The sequence below is a fragment of the Bombina bombina genome, chromosome 3 (assembly GCF_027579735.1).
Source record: "Bombina bombina isolate aBomBom1 chromosome 3, aBomBom1.pri, whole genome shotgun sequence".
NCBI classification, from domain to species: Eukaryota; Metazoa; Chordata; class Amphibia; order Anura; family Bombinatoridae; genus Bombina; species Bombina bombina.
Window position 1 is genome coordinate 4,859,250 of NC_069501.1, and position 15,587 is coordinate 4,874,836.

General features: G+C 42.0%; 1 protein-coding gene across 1 annotated transcript in view; it reads right to left on the bottom strand.

Annotated features, from left to right (window-relative positions):
- The window catches only part of U2AF1 (U2 small nuclear RNA auxiliary factor 1), an 87,098-nt gene that overhangs the window by 55,873 nt on the left and 15,638 nt on the right, over nt 1-15,587 (bottom strand). Inside the window, exons 3-5 of the mRNA XM_053705116.1 lie at nt 12,257-12,323; nt 11,936-11,985; nt 11,062-11,160 (exon numbers count right to left, since the gene is read on the bottom strand). Coding sequence (XP_053561091.1) covers nt 11,062-11,160; nt 11,936-11,985; nt 12,257-12,323 — 216 coding nt within the window. The remainder of the gene's footprint in view (nt 1-11,061; nt 11,161-11,935; nt 11,986-12,256; nt 12,324-15,587) is intronic.

The window sequence follows — 15,587 nt, forward strand, 5'->3', positions numbered from 1 at the left end:
AGCTGGCTTGGCTTGAGAAGTATTACCCTCTTGCTTAGAGGACGTAGCACTTTGGGCTGGTCCGTTTTTACGAAAGGGACGAAAATTAGGTCTATTTTTTGCCTTGAAAGGCCGATCCTGAGGAAGGGCGTGGCCCTTACCCCCAGTGATATCAGAGATAATCTCTTTCAAGTCAGGGCCAAACAGCGTTTTCCCCTTGAAAGGAATGTTAAGTAGCTTGTTCTTGGAAGACGCATCAGCCGACCAAGATTTCAACCAAAGCGCTCTGCGCGCCACAATAGCAAACCCAGAATTCTTAGCCGCTAACCTAGCCAATTGCAAAGTGGCGTCTAGGGTGAAAGAATTAGCCAATTTGAGAGCCTTGATTCTGTCCATAATCTCCTCATAAGGAGGAGAATCACTATCGAGCGTCTTTATCAGCTCATCGAACCAGAAACATGCGGCTGTAGCGACAGGGACAATGCATGAAATTGGTTGTAGAAGGTAACCCTGCTGAACAAACATCTTTTTAAGCAAACCTTCTAATTTTTTATCCATAGGATCTTTGAAAGCACAACTATCCTTTGTTTAAAGTGGAAACCGCTCCCTCGACCTTGGGGACTGTCTGCCATAAGTCCTTTCTGGGGTCGACCATAGGAAACAATTTTTTAAATATGGGGGGAGGGACGAAAGGAATACCGGGCCTTTCCCATTCTTTATTAACAATGTCCGCCACCCGCTTGGGTATAGGAAAAGCTTCTGGGAGCCCCGGCACCTCTAGGAACTTGTCCATTTTACATAGTTTCTCTGGGATGACCAACTTTTCACAATCATCCAGAGTGGATAATACCTCCTTAAGCAGAATGCGGAGATGTTCCAACTTAAATTTAAATGCAATCACATCAGGTTCAGCCTGTTGAGAAATGTTCCCTGAATCAGTAATTTCTCCCTCAGACAAAACCTCCCTGGCCCCATCAGACTGGGTTAGGGGCCCTTCAGAGATATTAATATCAGCGTCGTCATGCTCTTCAGTATCTAAAACAGAGCAGCCACGCTTACGCTGACAAGGGTTCATTTTGGCTAAAATGTTTTTGACAGAATTATCCATTACAGCCGTTAATTGTTGCATAGTAAGGAGTATTGGCGCGCTAGATGTACTAGGGGCCTCCTGAGTGGGCAAGACACGTGTAGACGAAGGAGGGAATGATGCAGTACCATGCTTACTCCCCTCACTTGAGGAATCATCTTGGGCATCATTGTCATTATCACATAAATCACATTTATTTAAATGAATAGGAATTCTGGCTTCCCCACATTCAGAACACAGTCTATCTGGTAGTTCAGACATGTTAAACAGGCATAAACTTGATAACAAAGTACAAAAACGTTTTAAAATAAAACCGTTACTGTCACTTTAAATTTTAAACTGAACACACTTTATTACTGCAATTGCGAAAAAACATGAAGGAATTGTTCAAAATTCACCAAATTTTCACCACAGTGTCTTAAAGCCTTAAAAGTATTGCACACCAAATTTGGAAGCTTTAACCCTTAAAATAACGGAACCGGAGCCGTTTTAAACTTTAACCCCTTTACAGTCCCTGGTATCTGCTTTGCTGAGACCCAACCAAGCCCAAAGGGGAATACGATACCAAAGACGCCTTCAGAAAGTCTTTTCTAAGTATCAGAGCTCCTCTCACATGCGACTGCATGCCATGCCTCTCAAAAACAAGTGCGCCACACCGGCGCGAAAATGAGGCTCTGCTTAAGCTTTGGGAAAGCCCCTAAGGAATAAGGTGTCTAATACAGTGCCTGCCGATATTATTATATCAAAAATACCCAGATAAAATGATTCCTCAAGGCTAAATATGTGTTAATAATGAATCGATTTAGCCCAGAAACAGTCTACAGTCTTAAAAAGCCCTTGTGAAGCCCTTATTTATGATCGTAATAAACATGGCTTACCGGATCCCATAGGGAAAATGACAGCTTCCAGCATTACATCGTCTTGTTAGAATGTGTCATACCTCAAGCAGCAAGAGACTGCACACTGTTCCCCCAACTGAAGTTAATTGCTCTCAACAGTCCTGTGTGGAACAGCCATGGATTTTAGTTACGGTTGCTAAAATCATTTTCCTCATACAAACAGAAATCTTCATCTCTTTTCTGTTTCTGAGTAAATAGTACATACCAGCACTATTTCAAAATAACAAACTCTTGATTGAATAATAAAAACTACAGTTAAACACTAAAAAACTCTAAGCCATCTCCGTGGAGATGTTGCCTGTACAACGGCAAAGAGAATGACTGGGGTAGGCGGAGCCTAGGAGGGATCATGTGACCAGCTTTGCTGGGCTCTTTGCCATTTCCTGTTGGGGAGGAGAATATCCCACAAGTAAGGATGACGCCATGGACCGGACACACCTATGTTGGAGAAAGGAACACTTAACCCTTACTGGAAAAAACGGATAATTAATAAACGTTTAAATCCGGGGGAAAAAAGCCTCCTGCACCTCGCCACAGCCCTGCTGTGGCGCCTACCTGCCCTCAGGGATCTGTAAAACAGGGTTAAAGCTTCGATTTGGCCCAATACTCTCACAAGAGCCCACCGGAGTTGGAGCTTGCTGCTTGCCTGTCAAATACAACTGCGCAACTGAGGTGCGAAAATAGGCCCCGCCCATCTCACTCGATGTCTCTCAGCCCAAATGAACCTCACCAGAGCGGTCTCAAACTAGCCATGTGGGTTCCTAAACCCAAAAAGAAGCCAAGTGTACCCTCTCATTTAAGCATAAAGAACGTTCCTTCCAAAAACGTTATCAGCAATCCCAGTTAAATAAACGTTTGCCCACAAAACATTCAAACTCAGTGTCAACCATTTTTTCTTAACTCATATATGCAAGCTTAGTAATACCTCTCTATATTTTTTAGGATTACTGCTTACCCTTTCCCTCATGGGGATACTGTCAGCCAATTCTGAAATACCACAGTCTCTCTAGAAAAAAAAAATGACTTAACATACCTCACTGCTTATAGCATGAAAAACGTTCCTCACACTGAAGTTTCTTAAGCACTCCTCAGCCATTCTGTGGGAACTGCTCTGGATCTTAGTGACAAATGCTAAGATCATCAGCCTCCAGGCAGAAGTCTTCATCCATCTGCTGCCTGTGAGAAAATAGTACACACCGGTACCATTTAAAACAAAAAACTCTTGCTTGAAGAAAATAAAAACTAACATTTTATCACCTCTTTCACTTTACCCTTCCTAGTACTTAGAGTAGGCAAAGAGAATGACTGGGGGGTGGAGTCAAGGGAGGAGCTATATAGACAGCTCTGCTGTGGTGCTCTTTGCCACTTCCTGTTAGCAGGAGGATAATATCCCACAAGTAAAGGATGAATCCGTGGACTCGTCGTATCTTATAGAAGAAACAAATTTTTGAAAAAACAAGTACTGCGCCTTCAAGAAGTAAAAAGCGCACATTATTTCCAAATCTGCTTAAAAATGTTAAACGTTCAATTTTAACGTATACCTATCCTATATTGCAGTCGGATATTGCACCACAAGGGGCAAATTAACCCCCTAAATGAATAATGTAACACAAAAACGTTATGAAAAAAATTTAGACAAACCCCTGCACCTCGCCACAGCTCTGCTGTGGCGCCTACCTGCCCCTAGGGATCTGACAAACGTCTTAATATCACTCCGGTAGACAATCTCTCAGTTTGGCCCCAACTGAAGCTGAAGTTTGCTGCCTTCTTGACAAAATCAACTACGCATCTGAAGCACGAAAATTAGGCCCCGCCCATCATAAACTATGTACTCTCAGCCTAAACAACCGCATGTAAAGCAATAAAAACCGTTATGCTGCCCCAGTGTCTAAACCATGCTGCCATAATTTCTTGCTGCATTTAGCCCTGATAAAAATTAAATACACAGGATTTCAGGAATACCCTTTCATATGTCTATAGGTTTACTGCTTACCCCTTCCCTCTTTGGGAATATGTCAGCCAGTTCTGAAATATCAGTCTCTTAAGAAATAAATGACTGAACATACCTCAATGCTTGTAGCATGAAAACGTTCCCCACACTGAAGATTGCTCTAGTACTCCTCAGCCATTCTGTGGAAACCCACATGGATCTTAGTGACATCTGCTAAGATCATCAACCTCTGGGCAGAAATCTTCTATATGCTGCTTGAGGAAAATAGTACTCACCGGTACCATTTAAAATAAAAAATTCTTGCTTGAAGAAAACTAAAAACTATCATTTTAACAACTCTTTCACTTTACCTCTTCCTATTACTAGCATAGGCAAAGAGAATGACTGGGGGTGGAGAGAAGGGAGGAGCTATATATACAGCTCTGCTGTGGTGCTCTTGCCACCTTCTGTTAGCAGGAGGATAATATCCCACAAGTAAGGATGAATCCGTGGACTCGTCGTATCTTGTAGAAGAAAAAGAACAAAATAAATTTGACAGATAGCACAATATTTGTGCCCTTTATAATAAAATACCACCAAAATAACCATTGGCCGATATTAAAAAGTGATGATAAAATAGGAGACCTGTTGCCCAAATATAGTATATAAAAAAGCAAAAAAAGAATATATATATTGGCACCAACTGAAATAAGAAAGAAAAAATACAAGATAAAGATTTGGAAAAAAACTAGAAGGTTTCTATCCTTGCCATACCTGCAAAGCTTGTAACCATACCAATTAAAAAAAAATAGTACAATCAACAGTTACAAAGAAAAAATACAAAATATGTGACACTATAAGGTGCACAGGTAGAAACGTAGTCTATGTGCTTGAATGCAAATGTGGGAAACAGTACATAGGGGAATCGGAGAGAGCCCTACAGGACAGAAGAGAGCACATCTGGTCCATAGAGAACAGTAAATCAGATAGAAAGAAAGATCTGCCTATCCCTAGACATTTCAAAATGTGCAATAAAGCAAATGTAAAATATCTGTCATATACAGGATTAGCTAAAGTAAAGACAAATTAAAGAGGTACAAACACAAATAAAGAGCTACTAAAAGTAGAAACAACGTGGATATATGAATTAAAGAGACTCATACCCAGTGGACTTAATCAAGAAATAGGTTGTTTTTTAAATGATTAAATAGCACAAGCACATTTAAATTATTATAATTATTAAGAATATTAAAAACTAGTTGGTAAGCCTGCCCAGACGGCAGTCTATGTGGCGTTAATAAAAAAATAAAAAAAATTAACTGTCAACCACCCACATCGCAATAAACCTAATTACCCTATTAACCCCTAAACCCCCATATTGCAATAAACCTAATTACCCTATTAACCCCTAAACCGCAAAACCCCCACATCGCAATAAACCTAATTAACCTATTAACCCCTTTAATCGCCAAAACCCACAACGCAAATAACTAATTAAATTACTAAGCCCCCTAACCTAACACCCCCTAAATTAACACAAATTACCTAAACTAAAAAATACTAAAGTTAAAAAAATAAAAGCTAAGATTACAAAAAATAAAAAAGGCTAACATTACAGAACATAAAAAAACTAAAATTAACAAAATTTAAAAAATTATACCTAATCCCTATGAAAATAAAAAAGCACCCCAAAAATAAAAACACCCCCTAATTTAACAATAATATACCAGTAGCCCTTAAAAGGGCTTTTTGCAGGGCATTGCACCAAGATAAACAGCTCTTTTACATTCAAAATACACAAAGTCCCCCTAACAGTAAAAACCCCCACCCACCAAACTCCCCAAAATAAAAAACCTAACACTAAAAAACCTAAACTACCCATTGCCCTGAAAAGGTAATTTGTTTGGGCATTGCCCTTAAAAGGGCATTTAGCTCTTTTACTGCCCATCCCTAATCAAAATAAAACAACCCCCCCCCAAAAAAAACCCTTAAAAAAATCCTAAGTCTAACCCCCAGGTTGGTACTCACGGTTCCTGAAGTCCAGCGGAGAAGGTCCTGTTCCCGGCGGTGAAGTCTTCTTCCAAGCGCAACCTCTTCTTCCAGGAACATCCTGCGCGGAGCAGAGCTGAAGACCGCGGAGCCATTAAAGATGGCGTCCCTTGAATTCCTATTGGCTGATTTCATTCTTCCAATTCAAATCAGCCAATAGGATGAAAGCTACTCAAATTCTATTGGCTGTTTAAATCAGCCAATAGGATGAGAGCAAGTGAAATTCTATTGGCTGATTTGAATAGCCAATAGAATTTCACTTGCTCTCATCCTATTGGCTGATTTGAACAGCCAATAGGATTTGAGTAGCTGTCATGTTATTGGCTGATTTGAATTGGAAGAATCAAATCAGCCAATAGGAATTCAAGGGACACCATCTTTAATCGCGTACCTTGAATTCACTATTCAGTGTATGGCGGAGATCATACGAAGGGGATCCACCACGCTCCATGGCTCCGCGGTCCCCGTTCCTCAGTTCCAGAGTCGACGGTCTTCAGCTCCGCGGTCTTCAGCTCCGCGCAGGATGTTCCTGAAAGGAGGAGAGGTTGCGCTTGGAAGACTTCACCGCTTGACTTCAGGAACCATGAGTACCAACCTGGGGGTTAGACTTAGGATTTTTTTTTGGGGGGGGGGGTTGTTTTATTTAGATTAGGGATGGGCAGTAAAAGAGCTAAATGCCCTTTTAAGGGCAATGCCCAAACAAATGACCTTTTCAGGGCAATGGGTAGTTTAGGTTTTTTTTAGTGTTAGGTTCTTTTATTTTGGGGGGTTTAATGTTAGGTGGGAATTTATATATTTTTTGTAAAAGAGCTGATTATCTTGGGGCAATGCCCTGCAAAAAGCCCTTTTAAGGGCTACTGGTAGTTTATTCTTAGAGTAGGGGTGTTTTTATTTTGGGGGGGGGGTCTTTTTTATTTTCATAGGGATTAGGTTTAATTTTGTTAAATTTGGTAATTTGATTTTTTTTTATTGTCTGTAATGTTAGCTTTTTTATTTTTTGTAACTTTAGAATGTATTAGTTTAGGTAATTTGGGTTTATTTAATGGGGTGTTAGGTTAGGGGTTGTTAGGTTAGGGTACTTAGTTATTTAAATAGTTATTTGCGTTGTGGTTTTTTTGCGGTTTAAAGGGTTAATAAGTTAGATTTATTGCGATGTAGGGGTTTAGGGGTAAACATTTTTATTGCGCTGTAGGGGTGTTGCGGTTTAGGGGTAAATAGGTTTATTGCGCTGTAGGGGTGTTGCGGTTTAGGGGTTAATAGGGAAAATAGGTTTATTGCGATGTAGGGATTTTGCGGTTTAGGAGTTAATACTTCGTGTAGGATTTGTTTTGGTTATATTTTGTGCGGGCAGTGTTTTTTATTTTTTTAATACTTTAATATGGGCGATTAGTTGTTGCTTTTGTAATGCTCCACCGGGATGCAGGATTCCGAAAATGGCAGGGTGGTGAAAGAAACCACCGTGCCATTTTCGGAATAGGTGAATTCTTTTGTCCTCGCGCTGCCAACATTCCATTGAGGATGCGTGCGCAACTGCCGACAGCGACGGACATTACAAACGCAATTATAGTATAGATAAAAACACTAGTACACTAATATAATAAAATTATTTTTTCTAAATAAACAGTCTAATTTAATTAAATTCGATTTTAAATCACATTTTGAACTAAGTCACCAAAAATGAATACCCACTGAATCACATCCCTACAGATTTATGAGAGAACTAGTAAGTTTAGACACTGAAATTTATATTCATATCTCAATTCACATTTTAATCATAAATAATTAAATTTATCTTAATCCATTAGATTCATTTTCCACAACCCCCCTTCTTTTCATCTTCAGAAAAATGTAGGATCATAGGGGGTTATCAAATATTTGATTTTTTTAAAAATGTTATAAGATCATTATATTGGTAAATTTATGTAAAGCTCTTAATTGTTAACGGAATATTTGAAGCCGTTTAAATAACATTAGAATTTGGTGCAAAATACGAGAAATCATCTAAATGAAATATAATTATAAAAATAGGCGTAATAAAATACTCAAATCTATATAGATTGGTAAGCAAAGTAATCAACATCACCTCAAAAAAGTTTTCCTAACATGCCCCTTTAACAAATATATATGAGTGTGTATACAGGTGAAACTCGAAAAATTAGACTATCGTGCAAAAGTTCATTTATTTCACTAATGCAACTTAAAAGGTGAAACTAATATATGAGATAGACTCATTACATGCAAAGCAAGATAGTTCAAGCTGTGATTTGTCATAAGTGTGATGATTATGGCTTACGCTCATGAAAACCTCAAATCCACAATCTCAGAAAATTAGAATATTGTGAAAAGGTGCAATATTCTAGGCTCAAAGTGTCCCACTCTAATCAGCTAATTAAGCCATAACACCTGCAAAGGGTTCCTGAGCCTTTAAATGGTCTCTCAGTCTGGTTCAGTAGGAATCACAATCATGGGAAAGACTTCTGACCTGACAGTTGTGCAGAAAACCATCATTGACACCATCCATAAGGGGGGAAAGCCTCAAAAGGTAATTGCAAAAGAAGTTGGATGTTTCCAAAGTGCTGTATCAAAGCACATTAATAGAAAGTTATGTGGAAGGGAAAAGTGTGGAAGAAAAAGGTGCACAAGCAGCAGGGATGACTGCAGCCTGGAGAGGATTGTCAGGAAAGGCCATTCAAAAGTGTTGGGGACTTTCACAAGGAGGGACTGAGGCTGGAGTCAGTGCATCAAGAGCCACCACACACAGACGGATCCTGGACATGGGCTTCAAATGTCGTATTCCTCTTGACAAGCCACTCCTGAACAACAAACAACGTCAGAAGCGTCTTACCTGGGCTAAAGAAAACCAGACCTGGTCTTTTGCTCAGTGGTCCAAAGTCCTCTTTTCTGATGAGAGCAAATTTTGCATCTCATTTGGAAACCAAGGACCCAGAGTATGGAGGAAGAATGGAGAGGCACACACTGCAAGGTGCTTGAAGTCCAGTGTGAAGTTTTCACAGTCTGTGTTGATTTGGGGAGCCATGTCATCTGCTGGTGTTGGTCTACTGTGCTTCATTAAGTCCAGGGTCAACGCAGCCGTCTACCAGGAGATTTTGGAGCACTTAATGCTTCCTTCCGCAGACGAGCTCTATGGGGATGCTGATTTCATTTTCCAGCAGGACTTGGCACCTGCTCACACTGCTAAAAGCACCAAAACATGGTTCAATGACAGTGAGATTACTGTGCTTGATTGGCCAGCAAACTCGCCTGACCTGAACCCCATAGAGAATCTATGGGGCATTGCCAAGAGAAAGATGAGAGACATGAGACCGAACAATGCAGAAGAGCTGAAGGCCGCTATTGAAGCATCCTGGTCTTCCATAACGCCTCAGCAGTGCCACAGGCTGAAAGTTTCCATGCCATGCCGCATTGAGGCAGTAATTGCTGCAAAAGGGGCCCAAACCAAGCACTGAGTACATACAGTATGCATGCTTATAGTTTTCAGAGGTCCGATTATTGTTCTATGTACAATCCTTGTTTTATTGATTGCATGTAATAATCTAATTTTCTGAGATTATGGATTTGGGGTTTTCATGAGCTGTAAGCCATAATCATCACAATTATAACAAATCACGGCTTGAACTATCTTGCTTTGCATATAATGAATCTCTCTCATATATTAGTTTCACCTTTTAAGTTGTATTAGTGAAATAAATTAACTTTTGCATGATATTCTAATTTTTCGAGTATAAGGGCTACAGATAAACTGGAAAGCAGAGCTTGAGAAAGGTTTGTAGCCAGAACACGTTGCTCTGTTTTTGGCCACCTAAGGCTTCCGTAGTTTGACCGCATTGAATCCTGGCGGCAGACTTACAAAGTGCTAATTTGTATCCAGAAGGGATCGGTAACTGAAAAGTTACTATTTCAGCTTACAGACGGAGAAAATAAAGGACCAGGCAAGAAAAGATTCCCAATCGGACCAACTGCAATTCGCCTTCGTTGTAAGTAAAAAGGTGCACCTTTAAGAGGAAAACTTTGCCATACTTTGACATGGATCTCTTGTCTCATATCGTTCACAGGATTATTGGATTCAAATTTCCAGCATAGAATCACTTGGACAAACTTTTTACTTGTTGTCATATGCATATGTGATATTTTTATTTATTTTGTTATGTTTTTATTGCTGTTTTTTTTTTTATAAAAGTGTGATCCTTCAGCAAAAATATATATCCTACGGGATTTTTGATACTACGCATCTAATAGTCCCATATTAGTTAATATCAGTTAACGTTATTCTAAGCCTGATACTGCATATATATTAAGCCCTAGAGGCGCTGCAGAAAGTTTCCTTTTGTTAAACATATAAGGTTACATATTCTCACATTAACCCCTCATCCGCCACAAAACATAGCGATTAACCACTCATCCGCAAAACACATGACATGCAATGATTTACTCATCTACCACAGGGAAAAAACAAACAAACATGCATGCATTGATTTACCCCTCAGCTGCCCTAATAAACAGCACCCTGTGATCTACCCCTCATCCACCAAAACACACAGCATGCAAAAATGTACCTCATCTGCCAAAATCAGCATGCAGTGATTAACCCCCCCCCCCCAAAAAAAAAAAAACAGCACACAGTAATTTACCCACATCCGTGAAAAACATACAGAATGCAGTGATTAGCAGTGAGAGTAACCAGCAGCATTTGTCTGGGGAGGTATTTGCTTCAGACACATTTTGTCTGGATCCCAAACAAGGCTGAGATTTACTGTAGCAGATGTAACTATCTGGGATCACATTACAGTACACAGCTCCTCCTCTCTAGCTGCTCCTACAATGTACAGCGATTAACCTTTAGGTGGTCTACACAGCAGAAGGAACTGCACATCAGTCTGCACACAGCTAGCCCTGCTACATATCTATTCCTAATTAGCCTCAGCAGAGGTGATCAAATACCGTAAACACTACAAGGATTGCTAACAAAATGGCAGTGGTTAACTATTCCCCTGTCCCCTTCGGACCGCGCTCTACATCTCTCCCCTGCTTTTGATTTGAATAAGAGCTGAACTTCCAGGTCTTAGTCAGAGGCACCCCCACTACACCCCAGCACTCACCTTCACATATACGTTCCCAACCAAGTGATCTCCCAGGTTATCACAAACGTTCATCTCCTCCACTTCTCCGTACTTCTCTTCCATTTCTGTAAAGACTTCCTGCAGGGTAAAAAGACCAGAAAATGAACTTGTAACCAAAGGCGCAGAACTAATGTGCAACACCACCACTGAAACAGGAGGAGCTCAAACCCGGTAGCTACCGTGATCTGTCACTGCCCTGTAGATGGTACCTACAACTGTACTATTACCTGCTCTTACTGCTTTAGCTGTCCTATTGTAGCCTTTTTACATGACCCCTTCAGTCTGTAAGCCTAACCCTATTGTAGCCTTGTTACATGACCCCTTCAGTCTGTAAGCCTAACCCTATTGTAGCCTTATTACGGACCCCTTCAGTCTGTAAACCCTCCCCCAATTGTAGCCTTATTACATGACCCCTTCAGTCTGTAAGCCCTCCCCCAATTGTAGCCTTATTACATGACCCCTTCAGTCTGTAAGCCCTCCCCCTATTGTAGCCTTATTACATGACCCCTTCAGTCTGTAAGCCCTCCCCCAATTGTAGCCTTATTACATGACCCCTTCAGTCTGTAAGCCTAACCCTATTGCAGCCTTATTACATGACCCCTTCAGTCTGTAAGCCCTCCCCCTATTGTAGCCTTATTACGGACCCCTTCAGTCTGTAAACCCTCCCCCTATTGTAGCCTTATTACATGACCCCTTCAGTCTGTAAACCCTCCCCCTATTGTAGCCTTATTACATGACCCCTTCAGTCTGTAAACCCTCCCCCTATTGTAGCCTTATTACGGACCCCTTCAGTCTGTAAACCCTCCCCCTATTGTAGCCTTATTACATGACCCCTAGCCTCTATTCATTTTACCTCAAAGAATTCATCGTAGTGTTCCTGCATCTCCACATCACTGACCGCACCTAGAAAGACACCACACATCATGAAGGAAGCACACGAAAGCCAAAGTTATCCCAGGAGGAAGAGCACAGCAAACAGGGGACCACAGCATTTGTGACATAACACTTGTTTGTGGGCATCAGTACAAGACAAAAACTCGAGGAAGAGGGATGAGAGAAAAAGCACACGGGGAATGAGATGATCAGATGGCACTAGAACAAGGAGGGAGCAATAAAGGAGGGATCAATGAGCAGCAGCAGCTGGAGGACGTTGGGGTTTTGGACTAAAACTTACATCTTAACCCGTCAGCAGACTGCGAGGAATTCTGAGGATTGCGGTAAATGTTCAACAAAGCGATGGTCTAAAATACAAGAAACACCAAGTTATTAAAAAGACCCGGGGCGATATCAGTGACACCCAGCTATCCCCTATGTAGTGCACCGTATTCTACTACACCTCACAAGCCTGTGAAACTATACAACACCAAGTGATTAAAGACTAGACCCGGGGCGATATCAGTGACACCCAGCTATCCCCTATATAAGGCACCGTATTCTACTACACCTTACAACCCTGTGAAACTATACAACACCAAGTGATTACAGACTAGACCCGGGGCGATATCAGTGACACCCAGCTATCCCCTATAGAGGGCACCGTATTCTACTACACCTCACAAGCCGGTGAAACTATACAACACCAAGTGATTAAAGACTAGACCCGGGGCGATATCAGTGACACCCAGCTATCCCATATATAGGGCACCGTATTCTACTACACCTCACAACCCTGTGAAACTATACAACACCAAGTGATTACAGACTAGACCCGGGGCGATATCAGTGACACCCAGCTATCCCCTATATAGGGCACCGTATTCTACTACACCTTACAAGCCTGTGAAACTATACAACACCAAGTGATTACAGACTAGACCCGGGGCAATATCAGTGACACCCAGCTATCCCCTATAGAGGGCACCGTATTCTACTACACCTCACAAGCCGGTGAAACTATACAACACCAAGTGATTACAGACTAGACCCGGGGAGATATCAGCGACACCCAGCTATCCCATATATAGGGCACCGTATTCTACTACACCTCACAAGCCGGTGAAACTATACAACACCAAGTGATTACAGACTAGACCCGGGGAGATATCAGCGACACCCAGCTATCCCCTATATAAGGCACCGTATTCTACTACACCTCACAAGCCTGTGAAACTATACAACACCAAGTGATTAAAGACAAGACCCGGGGAGATATCAGTGACACCCAGCTATCCCCTATATAGGGCACCGCATTCTACTACACCTCACAACCCTATGAAACTATACAACACCAAGTGATTACAGACTAGACCCGGGGAGATATCAGTGACACCCAGCTATCCCCTATATAGTGCACCTTATTCTACTACACCTCACAACCCTGTGAAACTATACAACACCAAGTGATTACAGACTAGACCCGGGGAGATATCAGCAACACCCAGCTATCCCATATATAGGGCACCGTATTCTACTACACCTTACAAGTCTGTGAAACTATACAACACCAAGTGATTACAGACTAGACCCGGGGAGATATCAGTGACACCCAGCTATCCCCTATATAAGGCACCGTATTCTACTACACCTCACAAGCCTGTGAAACTATACAACACCAAGTGATTACAGACTAGACCCGGGGCGATATCAGCGACACCCAGCTATCCCCTATATAAGGCACCGCATTCTACTACACCTCACAAGCCTGTGAAACTATACAACACCAAGTGATTACAGACTAGACTCGGGGAAATATCAGCGACACCCAGCTATCCCCTATATAAGGCACCGTATTCTACTACACCTCACAACCCTGTGAAACTATACAACACCAAGTGATTACAGACTAGACCCGGGGAGATATCAGCAACACCCAGCTATCCCATATATAGGGCACCGCATTCTACTACACCTCACAAGCCTGTGAAACTATACAACACCAAGTGATTACAGACTAGACCCGGGGCGATATCAGCGACACCCAGCTATCCCCTATATAGGGCACCGTATTCTACTACACCTCACAAGCCGGTGAAACTATACAACAACAAGTGATTACAGACTAGACCCGGGGAGATATCAGTGACACCCAGCTATCCCATATATAGGGCACCTTATTCTACTACACCTCACAACCCTGTGAAACTATACAACACCAAGTGATAAAAGACTAAGCCCGGGGCGATATCAGTGACACCCAGCTATCCCCTATATAAGGCACCGTATTCTACTACACCTCACAAGCCTGTGAAACTATACAACACCAAGTGATTACAGACTAGACCCGGGGAAATATCAGCGACACCCAGCTATCCCCTATATAGTGCACCGTATTCTACTACACCTCACAAGCCTGTGAAACTATACAACACCAAGTGATTACAGACTAGACCCGGGGCAATATCAGTGACACCCAGCTATCCCCTATATAGGGCATCGTATTCTACTACACCTCACAAGCCGGTGAATCTATACAACACCAAGTGATTACAGACTAGACCCGGGGAAATATCAGCGACACCCAGCTATCCCCTATATAGGGCATCGTATTCTACTACACCTCACAAGCATGTGAAACTATACAACACCAAGTGATTACAGACTAGACCCGGGGCGATATCAGTGACACCCAGCTATCCCCTATATAAGGCACCGTATTCTACTACACCTCACAAGCCTGTGAAACTATACAACACCAAGTTATTAAAGACCCGGGGCGATATCAGCGACACCCAGCTATCCCCTATATAAGGCACCGTATTCTACTACACCTCACAAGCCTGTGAAACTATACAACACCAAGTGATTACAGACTAGACCCGGGGCGATATCAGTGACACCCAGCTATCCCCTATATAGGGCACCGTATTCTACTACACCTCACAACCCTGTGAAACTATACAACACCAAGTGATTACAGACTAGACCCGGGGAGATATCAGTGACACCCAGCTATCCCCTATATAGGGCACCGTATTCTACTACACCTCACAAGCCTGTGAAACTATACAACACCAAGTGATTAAAGACTAGACCCGGGGAGATATCAGTGACACCCAGCTATCCCCTATATAGGGCACCGTATTCTACTACACCTCACAACCCTGTGAAACTATACAACACCAAGTGATTACAGACTAGACCCGGGGAGATATCAGTGACACCCAGCTATCCCCTATATAAGGCACCGTATTCTACTACACCTCACAAGCCTGTGAAACTATACAACACCAAGTGATTACAGACTAGACCCGGGGAAATATCAGCGACACCCAGCTATCCCCTATATAAGGCACCGTATTCTACTACACCTCACAACCCTGTGAAACTATACAACACCAAGTGATTACAGACTAGACCCGGGGCGATATCAGTGACACCCAGCTATCCCCTATATAGGGCACCGTATTCTACTACACCTCACAAGCCTGTGAAACTATACAACACCAAGTGATTACAGACTAGACCCGGGGAGATATCAGTGACACCCAGCTATCCCCTATATAAGGCACCGTATTCTACTACACCTCACAAGCCTGTGAAACTATACAACACCAAGTGATTACAGA